Source organism: Nuphar pumila, chromosome 12 (assembly GCF_984573655.1).
Source record: "Nuphar pumila chromosome 12, dmNupPumi1.hap1.1, whole genome shotgun sequence".
Classification (NCBI taxonomy): Eukaryota; Viridiplantae; Streptophyta; class Magnoliopsida; order Nymphaeales; family Nymphaeaceae; genus Nuphar; species Nuphar pumila.
The window spans coordinates 9,087,470-9,103,351 of NC_143260.1; the positions used below are offsets into that span (position 1 = coordinate 9,087,470).

Here is a 15,882-nt window from a genome sequence, read left to right on the forward strand (position 1 = left end):
GATAAGGAGCTTTCTCCCACAGCCTAAGCTTGCTTACAGAGTTTCCCATTGTTGCTAGCACATAAGGGGTGGCAAAAACATTGAGAAATAAGCTTCACGTTACAATAAAAATACAAGTAATTACGGGTTTAGATTTTCAAAATGCCTTCCCAAGCATATACTGAGTCTCTAGGTCGAGAGTTTTACTAATGCTACTTGCCTGTAGATTTTAATCTGCATTCACCATCTCAATGTGCAACTTGTGTAGAAAAATACACCAAAACACAAAAACATATAATGAAAAATTTCTTGGCCTAAGATCAAGTGATAAGATCTTATGCAACATTCTAGAATCCAATCCTTTGTTCTTCTATCAATTTAGCAGATAAAGATAGTAGAGGATGAAAAATTCTAAGATACACTCTTCCGCTCATAGGAGCAATAACAAAATGCCCGACTTACTTCCAAGGCCTTTGTTGCAGCACAAAATCATCAGCAGAGTAATAATCAGCAATCAACCGGTACATATACGAAGGATTATGCCCTCCTCTGCATCAGGAACACAGAAAAACTGGCTTAGGATCTTAAGTATTGGAAAAAAAAGGTTAATTTTGGCATCCACTAGGAGGCAACATCCATTAAAGCAGACTTACGCATCAGTAATAAAAAGGCTGACAAGCTGTGGTGGTACATAATCAAATGCTGGGTTGACAACATGTAAAAGAGATGCACCAGTTCCAATTCCATAATCCATGGAGTCTGAAAACTTCCCCAAATCTAGCAAATCTGATGGGCATTTCAGATCATTTAGCAGAACCTCTGGATTGTGCGGGTACAACGGACAGAGCTGCCAAAATTGACCAGAACATCGTGAGTGAATAACAAAGTGAGGATCACATAATACCAAAATCTTTTAACCACGTAAGCCTGGAATAAGTTCAATATGTATGCTTTACATGATAGCAGCTACCTTCCTAACATGCACTGAATACAAGTTGAAGCAAGTTCCAGAAATCAAAGAATTGCTGAAATTAGAAGCAAGATGTTAAACTCTGTATGACTAATATCGCTATACATGAACCACATTATAGTACAATTACAAACACCTAGAAAATGTTGTAGCCACAGATGGTCTTGGTCTAATTGGAAGAATCTGATGCATTGTCAAAGAAGGGATCTCAGTAATTCAAATGTGTCAGCCTGAGCCCAACTTATATCTCTGTGATCATTATTGCAGAAGGTTTAGTGGCAAACTAATGATCTGACATTCTAATTGTCTCTCCTCTTCCATCTTCTTAGAGGCCTAAGTCGCTCTCCAGGGTGGGTTTGTGATTGAGCCAGGTTATTTTGACTATTAAGGTACACTTTATGATTATTCAGAATAGGAAAGGATCACCCTGCTGCAGGCCTCTAGAGGGAGACAGTCCATCGTGTGTCAATGCAGCAATCAGCTTAGTCATCGTGAACACCAATGAAATAGATGCCTGTATTCAGCTTCACCATTTCAGACAGAAACTCATCTATTATGAAGCATATAAGGGAGCCCTGACCGATTAAATGAAAGCTTCCTCTGTATTAAAGTGTTGAAGATGAAGTCACATTTATTGATATAGGTGAGCCATTCGTAAAAGAAGTGACTCAATGTTGCTCATAGAACCAACGTGTGTTGCACACTACAATAACACCCTGCATAGTCATACCACAACCCACTGATTTGCTTTAAGATATTGCTGTACATTAATCACAATCCAGCTAGTTGAAACTTGCACCTGACACTAGCTAACATATCTTAGAATGGACCAAAATCTGGATCTAACCCATTTACAAACCTATCCTCAGCTGCAATTGTCACATAAGTATTTACATGCTTTTATAACATCATTTTGGATTTTGAGATCTATGTTTTCAGAATGTCATATCTATGCAGATGGAATATCCATCGATTGTTCTACACGGCCAATTTAACATCCAAGTGACGTGTCATTAACTGGCAGATGACAAACATAATCCTTGTGACCATTTATCTTTTCTCTGGATGAACACTAAAACACTATAGTATGGCATATATACAAAATCTTCAGCTCGTGTGCATACAGATGCACACGAGAGAGAGAGAGAGAGAGAGAGAGAGAGAGAGAGAGAGAGAGAGAGAGAGACCTTGTGACTACCAGCCAGTACGACAAATGGAACAGCATGCCTTCGAGCTGCAAGTGCTAGCATATTCAACCCAACAGGGCCAATAACTCCCCCATTAGCCATTATTGCATGAGCCCCAACAATCACCTTCAAATCAAATATCCGATTTAAAATGGAACAACAATAAGCACCACTCAAAGAGCAAGTGGAACACCATACCATGTTTACACGTGAGATCATGGCAAAAACTGCTGAATCAGTAATCACTGTGGTTTGTAGATCTTTTGCAACCAACTCTTTTGCAAGGAGATGCCCTTGGTATCTGAATAGTGGAATAGGGGAATTAATCTCAAAATCAGAAAAGCTAAACAGCAGCAATAAATGCTAAATTTCATTATAAGATGCACCAACCTGGGAGCACCTTCTGCAACAAAAACCTGAAACGAACGCTTTTTCTTTGCCTCAAAGAGAAATTCCTTCACTGTTCTTGATCGACCCAAAGTTAAGATAACTTCACTGGAGAAACATCAAAGGTCATCTAATTGATAAGTGGAAACAAAAAAGAAGATACTAAAGCAGGGAACAATATCAGGAGAAGATGTGGATATTTCTTGCACTGTCTACTGCAGAGAATTGGGATGGCAGTTCACTACATGAAACTTGTTTTAACTTTGTTTCTTTATATGCTCTTTTGCTTGTATCGTACCGTGCATGAAAATATAAACTTTTCATGGATAACTAATTTCCATTTCCTCTTGGACTGGTTTTAGTAGGCTAGAAGGCATTTTTCCCATAGTAATGGGATCCTAAGCCCTTCTTCGTGTGCCTTTCTATCATGCATTCTTCACTGTATAATGCTTCTCGAAGTGACAACCTGTCACTTTTCTTCGCCTCTACTTCAATCAATGAAGTTTTCCATTTTGACCATCAAGATGGAAAAAAATAAGAAACTGATAAAAGCCCAATATTTGCAACAAAAAAGATCACTTACCTTGCAGTGTATAGGAAAAAAGACCTATCATTTGCCCACAAATTCAATAATGAAAAGTACTAAAGCCAATGTTGTAGATCTCGTACAATATTGTACAATACGATATGATACATATCGTCACATTCAGGTAAAATGGCACAATACACACTCGTATTGCGATACGTGCATGTATTGTATGCATATCGGGTGTATCATACGATATGACCCTGTGAACACCCCAAAAATTTCAAAAAAAATCCAAAAATTCCCCTTTTGCCCCTAGCCCCAGCTTCTGAATAATTGGGTCGACTTCTGATAAAAAATCCATTCATTTCTCGGATTCACTGGAATCCAGATTCAATTTTCATTTCTGACCCAATCTCGGACCCAGATCTGATATCCGAATTCGATTCTGATTTTGAGTCTGAATCTCTTATTCTTTAAAAGATCAAAAAAATTCAATTCTTTGTATTTTTCTAGAGGTTTTATTTGAATCCAATCTCAATTCAAGATCTGCATTCAATATTTCCTCAAAATAATCGGATTCAGGCCCATTTCTAGAACCCAATTCCCGAAATTAATCCTGTATTTTCCAAAAAACCCATTTCAGAAAAACTTACAATTTCAAAACGAATATTTTATAAAAATCTTTCAAAAACCTCGTATGGATCCCATCTTTTAAAAATACTCGTATTTTCCCTCGTATTTTCCTCATGTTTTTAGAATTTTCTCAAAAATGTATAAAAGATTTCAAAAAAATATAGCTTTTACACCATTTTGAAGAAAGATTTTTAAATAAGCCCTCTTTTTGAAAATTCCTAAAATTAGATCATTTTTGAAAAGTAACCTAACGGCTTTCTCCTATAAAACCAACTGCAAGGGTCGATCACTTTCCATCGCCTCTTCACCCCTCCATGTGTTCTTCTCAATTCTTCTTCTTCCCTTTCCCTTTACTTTCTTCCTTAAGCCTCTCCTCTGATCGACCGGAGGATTTCTCAGTTCCAGTAACAACAACAGAGGTAAGTGACTCATCTTCTTCTATTTTACTTCATAATGCTTATTGCTTTATCATGCTCTTTCTGATTTCCTATAGGCCTTCTCCTCCTTCTTACTTTGATTTTCTGAAGAAATTTTCTCTTATCGTATTCTTTGCTATACAATTTTGTTCCTCTGCACTTTCTCTGTAGTTGTAAGGCATCAGAGGCATGATCGACCTGCATATAGCAGGATTGATCCACCTCTCGCTATAGTAAACGAATTTTTCATTCTGACATTTCCTTTTTATGAATTTTCTCTGGTTTCGATCAAGTATCTGTTTATACTTTATACCCTATTTTCTTATTTTCATTTTTCATTATCTGATTTCCCATTTGCAGCGAATTTTTGTTTTGATCATCCGTTTATTTTTAATTTTCTGTTTTCATCTTCGGTGGTCTGTTGATCTTGACCGTCACCATGAGCTTAAGCTCCTATTCATATCGGATTTTCTATTTTCATTTTCATTTTCATCATCTGTTTATATGTGATTTCCCATTTGTGTTTTTGTTATTTATTTCCCATATTTATTCTAATTTCCCACTTTGCAACGAATTTTTGTTTTGATCATCTAACCGCTTCTTCACCCCTTCATGTGCTTCTTTCTTCACGGACCGCTTCTTCACCCCAGCACCCTTCTCCTTCTTGAATGACCGCTTCTTCACCCCACCATTTCACGATCTGTTCCTTCTTCTCTTTCTCTCGTTTCCCCTTTATCCCCTTCTTCACCTTTCCTCTTCCTCTTCTTCCTATTTCTCTTTTTTTGGTTTTTCTCCCCATCGACTGGAGAAGGTCGATCCTACAGTTGAAGCCCCACCCAGGGCTTCCTCTTTAAGCGGTTGAAAGTTGATCCCTCATCAGCAGTTACAGGTAAGTAATCGTCTTCCTCCTCCTTTTTTTATTTTTTGTGAAGCTATTTCTTATTTGATCGTTTCTTTATTTTAAATTTCATTCCTCGTTTTTCTTTCTTTTATCCAAGGGCACAAATGGTGGGATCGACCTGCATATAGCAGGATCAACCCACCTATTGCAACATCAACGGAGCATTCATGTTCCCACAATTCTTTTCTGATTTTGTTTCTTTTTTTTTATTTATTCTGCGCTTTGTTTGCAATTCATCATCACTCTGTTTTGATTCAGTCCTATCATCGATCAGTATATTCCAATATATATATAATTCTGTTTGGATTTCCCTTTTCCTTTTGTATCTTTGATTTTCTGTTTGCATTCCTCGATTTAATTGTCTTTCTTTTATTTGTCTGTTTGTGTTATCGATTCTCTGTTTTTCATCCCCTGTCTGGCATCACCGCCGATCCTTGATTTGTTATTGGTTTTATAAGGCTCTTTTAATTCAATAGATTAAATCTGCATTATCTGTCCATTGAATCTTATTTTCGTCATTTTTATCATACTTTGGTTTCATATACTACATAATGAGCAAATCCCTTAGTTGAATATTGATTCATCACTGCCTTCACCAGCTCCTGGTTTGTTCTGAGTTATGTTTCACAACGTTTGTCTATTTGTTTTCTGTGTCATCATTATTATATCATATCACCTCTGTTCATCGGCGTAATTTCATCATTGTATTATATCGGGTTTTAATGCTCTCACCATTGGCATTTGTTCGTTTGGGTATTAGATTTTCACTTGCCTCTCGATTTACAGTTTATCCTATTTTAATTTCCTTTTTTTTAGTTTAATCCTCTGGTTGATCCTCGATTTATTGTCTGTATCTTAATTCCTCTCATAGGTTTCAATTCCCTGTTTGCATTTTGATTTTTCTTTTAATAATAGACCCACTATTTTTGTTTGATTACCTTTAATTTTTCTTAATCTCCAATCTACATCATTATTCCTTGTTTCGCCTCATTCTCTGCATTTTCGTTCATGTCCCTCAATCCTGATGTGTATTCATGTTACAACATCTGTTAGTGCCTATGTACATCTCCTTCACAACGCATCTTCACTATAGTCATGAGCATTTGTACAGTTTATTTTCCTTTTAATTTGATTCCACCATCATATATGTTCATTTCCTTTGCAAACAAGTTATGGTTCATCTACCTCCTTTGCTGTGACGATTATTTCTCGAATTTATCATCTTCAATGCCTCGTTCCACCATTTAAGCATACTCCTCCTGGAAAGTGGCTACGTCTTGCATGTTATGATGAATCTGAGTCCGGAAAGCCTATACAACAACAAGCATCTGAGGCAAGGAGAGCAAACAAGGATTCTGATAGTGGAACTGCCAAAGGGAACTCTGCTTCTCTATTGATAAATGTGGGGACGGAGAATACTATCCTTTGGATTCGCCTACTGCAAATATCTCTATCAGGAACAAAACCAGATTCCTCATGTATTGGATCCTCCCAGAATTGCAATTTGTTATAAGAGTCATCATGTATTGTTCCTGATAGAGAAGATTCTGGTACACGATTATTGCTGGCAGAGGAACAAGAACAGAAAGCTGACAAAAGAGAACAATACCATGTTTAGGTTATCTCCAGCAAGGCATGCTCTTCAAGATAAGATCGCAGAGGTCAAGATTGAAGAGCAGATTAAGGACATGTTTGTATCAGATGAACAACCTGATATTGAACCTCATCCAGGCCAAAGTTCTGATCGAGGCATTTTGTACCGTATATGTTGAATCTTCAAGAATCCAAGGAATTCAAATTATTAAGTGTCAGTTGTCTTCGACTGAGCTTAATGTAACGTTTTCTCCTCAAATAGTGACTAAAGATGGACTGGAGACATTGGAGACATGCAACGTTTGTACAAGTAGTGGAGGCACCTCCAACATTGGTAATCCAGATCTAGTCAAGGAAAACATTGCAATAATTATCAAACCCAATTCTTTTCCAGAGAATGAACCAGTGGTCTCCCTGAACCATATGGCATTAACAGTCCAACCTACTGGAGTGACACATCAAGTCATGACATTGTCAAAACAAAGCATGGACACTTCTGCAAACAAGTTCTAAACCTGTTGGTGTTGTGCCCAAGAATTCTCGAGGTAGCTAGAAATTCTTGTTCCCTTCTTGGCTATGGGGCCAAATCCAGACAAGCATGTGGTGGAAAGGGTTTGAATCCACTTCCTGGGAACGTATTCACAAAAGACCTGTTGCAGAACAAGTGCAAAGTCCAAGAGACCTGTATTCCTTTGGGCCTGGTTGTGGACGATATGGCATCCTTGATCTTTGATAGCAAACGACCCATGTTGCTACTGAAACAAAGTCATAATCCATCACAGTGTAAGTTTATGCTTCATCTATACTTTTCATTTGTTTTTATGCTTCTTATTTCTTTATTTGCTCTTATGCTTTCTATTTTCATTTGCTTTTAGCATTTAACTTGAGATATGTTACCAGGAAATATAATTCATTACAGGGTAGGTTCATGCTCAGAATTATCTTGCTATCTCACAATAGCACAGCAGCACACTATGCTGCTCCTCACTTCACGGCCACACCTTGTGCACCTTTCCTACACATATTCACCTTCCAGTACACCCCCCCTGGCTACCCACCTGCACTGCCACTTTGCACCTACACTTCTCATACTTCAACCACTGTTACAGCCCAGCACTTATGTCTTACATCACCTGCTACAATCACCATCACCCATAACATCTGTAGCATCCCATTCACAGCACTTTTCTTCATCTTGCAATACCTACCATCCACCTTCCAGCATCCCAGCACGAACATCCACTTCAGCCTTCACACACTTCACCACCTGCAAAATGCACTATTCACTTCACAGTACCAGCCCCTAAACTCCACTCAATTCAACATCACACAACAAGCGTCTACCTGCTCCACTATACTACCCGATGTACACTGCTACCTCAATGCTCGTACCACCTGCAAATGGTATATATGTTGTTGCACCTTGCAGCTACACTGTTCTCACTACTTCACCTATGCCACTTTTGCACCTATAACATTTACCTCTGATCACCTGCACATACACTAGTGATACCTATGTGTGATTCTTCTGGTTGCAATGTATATTTGTATTTTCTGTTACCGATCATTCATCTTGCCACCACTTTCACAGCAGTCCTTTCCCTTTTCCTCAACTACAGCAACATATTCACCCCTTACCTCTTGTATTCACTATGTTGACTATAATACAGTGCTACCTTCATTGTTGGCACTTCACTACCTATCAACTTGGCACCTGTGTGCCTTCCCTTCAGCCCACCTTACCACAACCTCACCTGCATATCTTTGCACTTAATATCCTGCAACTCCCTCAAACCTACCCTTCCAACTGCCACCCATCCACTTACGCACACATTGTGTTGCCGCCATCATCTCTTCACTTTAACACTTTACCACACACATCCATCCACTTTCCTGTACCTTCAGTATTACTTCCAACCCACTCCATACTCCATGGCCCAGCACATCTCTGCATCATTGCTGGCACCTCTTGTGCTTCAATAGTACAACAACCCTAAGGCTGTTGTAGCTTTCCCAACCCCTATAGCAAACCACACCACTTTCAGTCAAAGCCTACTTTTCCCATCATCGCACCCCACTGGTTACACATCTTCCCCTGCACATATTTTGCACACCATGCTCCACCTCGTTGTTATAATTACAGCAATGTCATCATCCCTAAAGCAAGCATATCTAGGCATTTTCCTAATTAGCCTGTGCATGGCATCTAGGTATTGCACAAACACTTTCCCATTGACTTAATGTATTATATATACATTGTCACATCCAATTTTTCCATCAACTTAGTATGTTACTCTTGCATTTCAGATATGCATACTCGCATTTAGCTCTTAGACATATATACATGCATGCTAGTTCTTTAATATGACATTTCTTTTCTATATTGCTCATACTAACTCTGTTTTGCAGGAATATATGAAGAATTTAGATTTTCCTTTCTTAAGTTAGAGATTTTTCATCTTTTCAAAATCCATTCAATGATGTAATTGTTAGATGTCAATGTGAAACTTTACATTTCAGCACTAGAATAGAATGTATGAGCATATAAATGTCATAAATCATCTATTTTCATATCATTCTTCTTTTATTTATGAAAATCCACAATGGTAAAACACGAATGGCACGTGCACCATTCTAATAAGAGGTGATTAATCCTAAGCAAATGACACACATTAATGGTCATAGTCAAAATGTGGACAATGCTTAGGATTTTTATCTTTTATGGAATAACCTTGGATTCATACTTGGGTCTCTTTCAAAAATCATCATATTCTCTAAAAAAATTCTTTCTTTATCAGAGTTTGACTTGTAAATTAACTTAAAATATATATTCATGGCCATAGTCAGGATATATTGAAAGTTAATTTCATTTCAAACCCTATAAAGGCACCAAAATGTATTTTATTCTTTATCTGAATTTAAATACAGATTATTTTATAATATATTTGTGACCATAGTCATGAATGTATTATATTTTCAATCTTATTTCAATTCTCCTAAAGAATGAAATATGTTTTTCAAATCCAACTTTCAAAATTCTTTTAATTCATTCATCATTTAGGATAAAATTGCATTCTTTTTCATATTATTTCAAAAATCCAAATGATTTGAGATAAATCTTCAAATATTTTCCTTATTTCTCAAGTCAATCTTTAAATCTTATTTATAAATTCAAATTCATCTTTCTATCTTATTTCAAAAAATCAAATTTCAATAAACCAAATTTCAAAGTTAAATTCAACTTTGAAATTCCAAATTCATTTCCAATTTCAAAATCAATTCAATATTCCAAATCAAATTTCAAAGTTCAATTCAACTTTGGAATTCCAAATTCATTTCCCAATTCAAGATCAATTCAATATCCTAAATTAAATTTCAAAGTTCAATTCAACTTTGAAATTCCAAGTTCATCTCCTGATTTCAAAATTCGAATTTGAATTCAAGTTTTATTCTCTGTTTTCACTTGGAAAAATCCCAAAAAAATTGAATTATTCTTCTCAAAAGCATGCATCTTTGCATTCGCATTGCACAAGCATGATTCAATGTCATTTTTAGACTTAGAATAATTTCTTAGACATTATTTAGGCAAAGAAAAAGGCATAAGTTCGATCCTTGGTTCAATTACCCCTGATAAAGGTGTCAGGAATGGTTGAATCTCGTACCGACGAGCAAATTCTGTCTCTCTATTTTTTTCGCAAATTTTCAAAACGGAGGCGAGTAATCTTTTAAAAATCTTTTTCAAAATTTAGGTCAAGTGAGACCTTTGCAAAAGAGTTTCTCTCTCTTCTTTCTTTTCTTTTCTCGCATCTTTTCTATCTTTTATTCTCCTTCAAAAAAGGAATAGAGGCTAGAAAGGAAAGAGAAGAAAAAGAGGAACAAGAGAAAAAAATTGCAATGATCACAACCCCCTGTTATCATAAGATGGATGGTGTATCATACGATACACCCTTGGTGCAATTTTAAAAGGCACAAATGACAAATGCTACTTTTTGGGTTTTAAAGACTTTCCTAAGGCCAATTTTCCCATTTGTGTAGAGGTTATTAGAGGGGAACCCACACACCCTAGGAGACTTGAAAGTGTTTTGGGGCTCGATTCTTGCACAAGAAATAAGGCTTTTGCAGTTTTCTCACGTAAAAGTGCATTTTCACCCATTTTCTCACTCAAAGAAGAAAGATAAGGGAAAAAAATCTCCATTCTTTGCTTCATTTGTATACAATTAAAGTTAGAGGAGGGTAAACTACTTTTTTTATGTTTTTAGAAAATATTTCCTAATTTTCACCCTTATCTCATTTTTTGTACTCTTAAAAGTCAAAATTTGTCCTTAAGTGTGTTATTGAACATTATTTTACATCTTTATGGTGATTAGATTTAATAATCTATGCCCTAAGAGGTTAATGGAGGGTTGAGGTCTTAAGATGCCTCCTAAAGGATCCGACATTGAAATATTATACACCAGTTGACTTAGGGTTGTGTTTGAAAGGAGTAACTTTTGTGATTTTGTAATGCACGGAGGATTGTATAAATTTAAATCTCATGTTGTGGGACATAGCAACTCCACCGTACAATTACGTACATTATCGCATTTCTTCTAATATTCATGTTGAACATCTTACTAATCTTATCGAAGACGATAAAAAAAAAGACACAAGAATGTGCAACATTTGCCAAAGAAAATTTGTCAAAGGTGGTCCTTGATTCAAAAGATGAAGATGATCTATCATCATATCAGGCTACTAAATGATGCAATAAAAAGAGAGAATCATTAAGCTAAAGTCTGATACTAAAGAGTGAAGATGACTTTTATATGTTTCTGAACTCTAGTTTGTCTATTTTTCTGCTTATCATGACATTTTGCGACTAAAAATTGTAACTTCAACTTTTGTATTGAGTTATGAAAACCTTTTAGCTTTTGAATGTAATGTTATTTTATCTTAACTGACCGTATTTGTGGTGATTAGATTTACTAATGGCTCGACGACCCCCACGTGCTGATGAGTCAATGTTGCGATATTGTGAGATTTCTGACAGTTATAGAGCGCACATGACTTTCAAATGTAGGTTTTTGTCGTTTACTACTTCACGAAGGCTTGTAATGCATGAAAGAGCATATTGCAGCAGTTGGTGGAGGAACACCACGATGTTCATTTGGCTACATACAAGACAGATATATGCTGATATAGAAGAAATTAGAAATATGAATATTAGATTAAGGGAGTGAGCGACACACGTGCCTGGGCAGTGGCTGCACAACCAAATGAAGAGCCACAAGGCCCACAACAAGATGTCATCTCTGATGCAGAATGTGAGATATTTGATATTGAAGATTGATGTTGTTGTTTTATATCTTTTGTCACAAAACTTGTGTGTAAAGAAATCTATATTTAGTTGATTATGACATCAGAGACATCTATGTTTAGTTGAATCATGAATGTTTAATGACTATCTATGTTTAATTAATATTATCGCATAAATATATCTTGTTATTGTATTTTATGAACTTTTTTTATATTTTTTGGTTTTTTAGATTTTTGAAAAAAAAATAGTGAAAATGTGATTTTTTACGATGCGATACATATTTTTTTATCCCAGCTGATACGAATTACGATATGCTTTTTACAACCTTGACTAAAGCTAATTGTTGACAAACTTCTTCAAACACCTACTCGTGCCACACAACACTTTTGTCAACGGTTCCCCTTCAACAATTTAAGACAGACAAAGGTTTTCCCTTGCCACAGTCAATGCCTCAATTCCATAGCCGACCCTATTGCTTGCAAATTCTAAAACCATGGATGATACTTGTATATTGATGTTGACTATAATCAATGGTTTTCTCTTGCAACAGTAAATGTCTTGATTCCATAGCTGATACTAGTGCTTGGAAATTTCTGAAACCCTGGAAGGTACTTGTATAACGATGTTGACTGCATGTTTTATGTTCAGAGCAAGAACATGACAACCACAAAATAACCAGCAGCAAACTAATGTAGGGTAAACAAAAGCCAATGAGTTTATACTTGGGACACCATATTAGCTTGACCTCTCCACTGAAGACAATTCTAGAGAATCTTGACCTGCTTTGACAGTTTTCCAAGATTCAGATAATTTTATACTTCAAAATCTTGGTCAAAAGCGATCTAAGAAGTTACAAGTACCAACATTTAGGTATAGGCATTCTCTTATTTCTCAAGGCTTAGTTAGATATTTCAGTTAATCATTCCAATAACAAATAGTTGTAATATGAGTCGCATTCTATTTTATAAGAATCACTAGAAAGAAGAAACTGGATGAATATAAGACATGGTAAGATTTTTTAGGTTACTCTACCTCCAGTATAATGAACACTTTAGATTGGACTAGAGAAACCCAAATTTCTGCAAACAACATTGTTTTTTTAGCGTACGTAAAATTTATTTAAACAAAAAAATTATTTTCTTGAGTCCTGAGTGTGACTGCATGTGCTCAAGTATATGCATGCATATCCAGTTTTCTATTACTACCACATGTTATCGTAGCATCAATATCATATCATGCATCTTCCCTTCCCCCCACCCCCCCCCCCCCCTCCCCAAAAAAAATCTATTACGCATGTGCTTTGGCTGTCCCATGCCTTTTCAGCTTTGATGACTAAAGCTGCACTCAAAAGATTAGGCAGCTGTAGAAAGAAATTTGAATATAGCAACAGTAAGTTCCATATTAGAAAAAAGGGACATAAAAAATTACTTTTCCATTTTTTGAAATTTGTTCTGTATAGATTCTGATGTTTTGATTGAATTTATTTATGGCAATATCAATGAGTACCACACATGCACACACACACACAGAAAGAGAGAGAGAGAGAGAGTACTTCTGATGGATGTGCTCAAGTGCTTGATCAGCAATCTGTGAGTGGCAATGGTCAATGTCGTTAATTAGTTCATTTATAGCCTCAATAACACCACGCTTCAGCTTCCAACTCCTTGAGTTCTTGTCAGCTGCGATGCAAGAAAAGAAGAGAATAGTCTATAAATCTCTATGTAACAATAAAAATGATTGGTGTCATGCATTAATATATACCATGCAACAGTTTTTCTTACAGCAAGCTAAGCCCTAGTATAACCTTCACAGTTTGAAAGCAAGGGTAAAAACTGAGTCTTTTAATAGAATCTCAGCACATTTCGGCATCAAAATATACTACTCTAATCAGCTGAGCAATGAACGAAGCCAAGAGCATATCATTCCAGCCAGTATATCATGTGTATGTGTATGTGTCTGTGTGTGCGTGTTTGCATGCATAGAAAGGGGAAGGCAGAACAAAAAAGGTCCAGGATCATGATACATAGATTAGCATTTTTAAATTCTAGTAGGAAAATGGATTACATTTGCTTCTCCCTTCAGAATCTCCCCCAGATGAGCTAGGATGAGGAGCAGTTGCTGTGACAGGTATATCCTCAAGAAGGGTATGCAGTGACGGTGCACGTAATACACTTCTGGAAGCAGCAGCAACTGCAGCTGCTGATAGGGTAGGCCGGTTCTCATGCTCATCTCTATCCTCATCATCACTGCCAGGAGACAAACTCAGGTCCCCAATGCCAATGGTCGCCAGAGAAAGATCCTCCTCTCTAATTATATGTAACACACGGCGTACAATGTTTCCCACAGCGAGCTCTGCACAAGGATCATGTTTCCATACAATCAAAGGAATGCCATCATAAATATGAACCACGATTCACCTCCTTCAGAAACAAACTTCCTAATCCACGAACACCAAACATTCAATATCATTACATAGCAAAATTAACAGCACGATAACTGCCAGTGTGATAGCTGTAAATTAATATTTCCGACAAAACAAAGAAGGTAATTGTTGATAAACACCTTCAAAAATCATGGTAACAAACCATCAATAATAAAAATATTAACCACTTCAACAACAAAAACAAGAAAATGGTAATGCCACATTGTAAGTTCAATTCATTTACTTTTTATGTGTGAATTGCCACGTTTTCCGCATGATAGTGCTACAAATTCACCATAGACGTCGCTAAACATCTTTCTCGATTATATGAACTGCATAAGGATGTCTTGACAAATTAACAACGTTCGTGAAGCAAATTCAGGAAAATATGGCATTACCAACAGCATTTGCAGCAATAAGCTGCGTGCCAACCGCCTTGACCGCGTCGATCAAGGAAGCAGCCTGATTGGTATGCGATATCCGATGGTGAGAAACCACCGTCCGCAGCAGCGTCGCAGTTTCCTTCGCACAAGCATGGGATCCCTCAATTTGCCTGCACTCTCATACCAAACACTTTCCAATTAAACAGTTGAAAAATCCAAAAAAAAAATACAATACCCACGAACCAAAACTTATGCAATCCACGCAATCTATACGAAATCAAACCGAAAAAATGAACAAAACCAAATCGAAATTCACCGTCTCTTGAGCTTGAGGACGATCTCGTTAACGGCAGACTGGATGTCCGGCATCCTTGCCGATCACCTGATGAAACGAAAACAAAGGGAAGGAAATCAACTACAGAATCATACCCAAAAACCCAATTTTTAAAAAGAGAAAGGAAAGAGAGAACACCACCATCTAAGATCAATCTTATAAAAATACAACTAACGTTATCGCCATTAACATTATCTTGGGGTTTGACTATCTAAACCAAAATTCTTCTCTATCTTGGATCGTAACGCTGCAATAAAGAGAGAGAATCGCCTAAACCGTTCTCTTTTAACTAAACGCTTACTTAAATAAGAAGAAGAAGAAGAAGAGATTTTCTGGTATTTGAATCGATTAAGAAATTGACTGTGCTTAAGAAAAAGGGAAGAGAAGGTACAGGAAATCTCCGAACAGCAAGAAACTTGAGAGTTACCCCGAGAGTGGTCGGTTTTCGGCTAACGGACGCGACCAATGAACCGAATCGGAAGCGGTCTCGCAAAAGTTGATCGCAGCTAGAGAGAGAGTCGAGGGAGCCGTCAACGGGTTGGATCTGATCCGGATCCACTGTGACACGCCATTTAGAAGGTGCGTATAAGCCATGGGTGATACGAGTCTGACACTTCATGATGATGACAAGATTCTAATATGTATTGGTATTGTTTTAATATCTTTTAGCAGTTTCTTGATATTTTCAATGAAAATTGTAAATGCATGTTGGAGCCAACTTTAAGTTTTTAGCCCATGAAGATTTTAAATGAAACATTGAAAAGTTAATTTTTGTTTTTGAAGATGAGATCTATGAAAATCAAGGGCATACCACGATTAGATAGGGTGGTTCAGTATATAGGGGAACATATT

General features: G+C 36.7%; 1 protein-coding gene across 5 annotated transcripts; it reads right to left on the minus strand.

Annotated features, from left to right (window-relative positions):
* Positions 1-202: 202 nt before the first annotated feature.
* LOC149819916 (uncharacterized) lies at positions 203-15,494 on the minus strand. 5 transcript variants are annotated; one of them, XM_089981970.1, is made up of 10 exons: positions 15,458-15,494; positions 15,013-15,078; positions 14,712-14,866; positions 13,956-14,243; positions 13,444-13,570; positions 2,527-2,631; positions 2,335-2,437; positions 2,137-2,262; positions 633-826; positions 203-528 (listed from the first exon to the last, which is right to left on the minus strand). In XM_089981970.1, exons 2-10 carry the CDS (start codon positions 15,063-15,065, stop codon positions 438-440), a joined length of 1,242 nt encoding a protein of 413 aa, XP_089838096.1. In that variant the 5' UTR covers positions 15,066-15,078; positions 15,458-15,494; the 3' UTR covers positions 203-437. The 5 variants fall into 5 exon arrangements, with proteins under 5 accessions (XP_089838096.1, XP_089838097.1, XP_089838098.1 ...); XM_089981971.1 differs by lacking the exon at positions 15,458-15,494 and adding an exon at positions 15,332-15,368; XM_089981972.1 differs by lacking the exon at positions 15,458-15,494 and adding an exon at positions 15,206-15,236.
* Between the last annotated feature and the right edge of the window lie 388 nt (positions 15,495-15,882).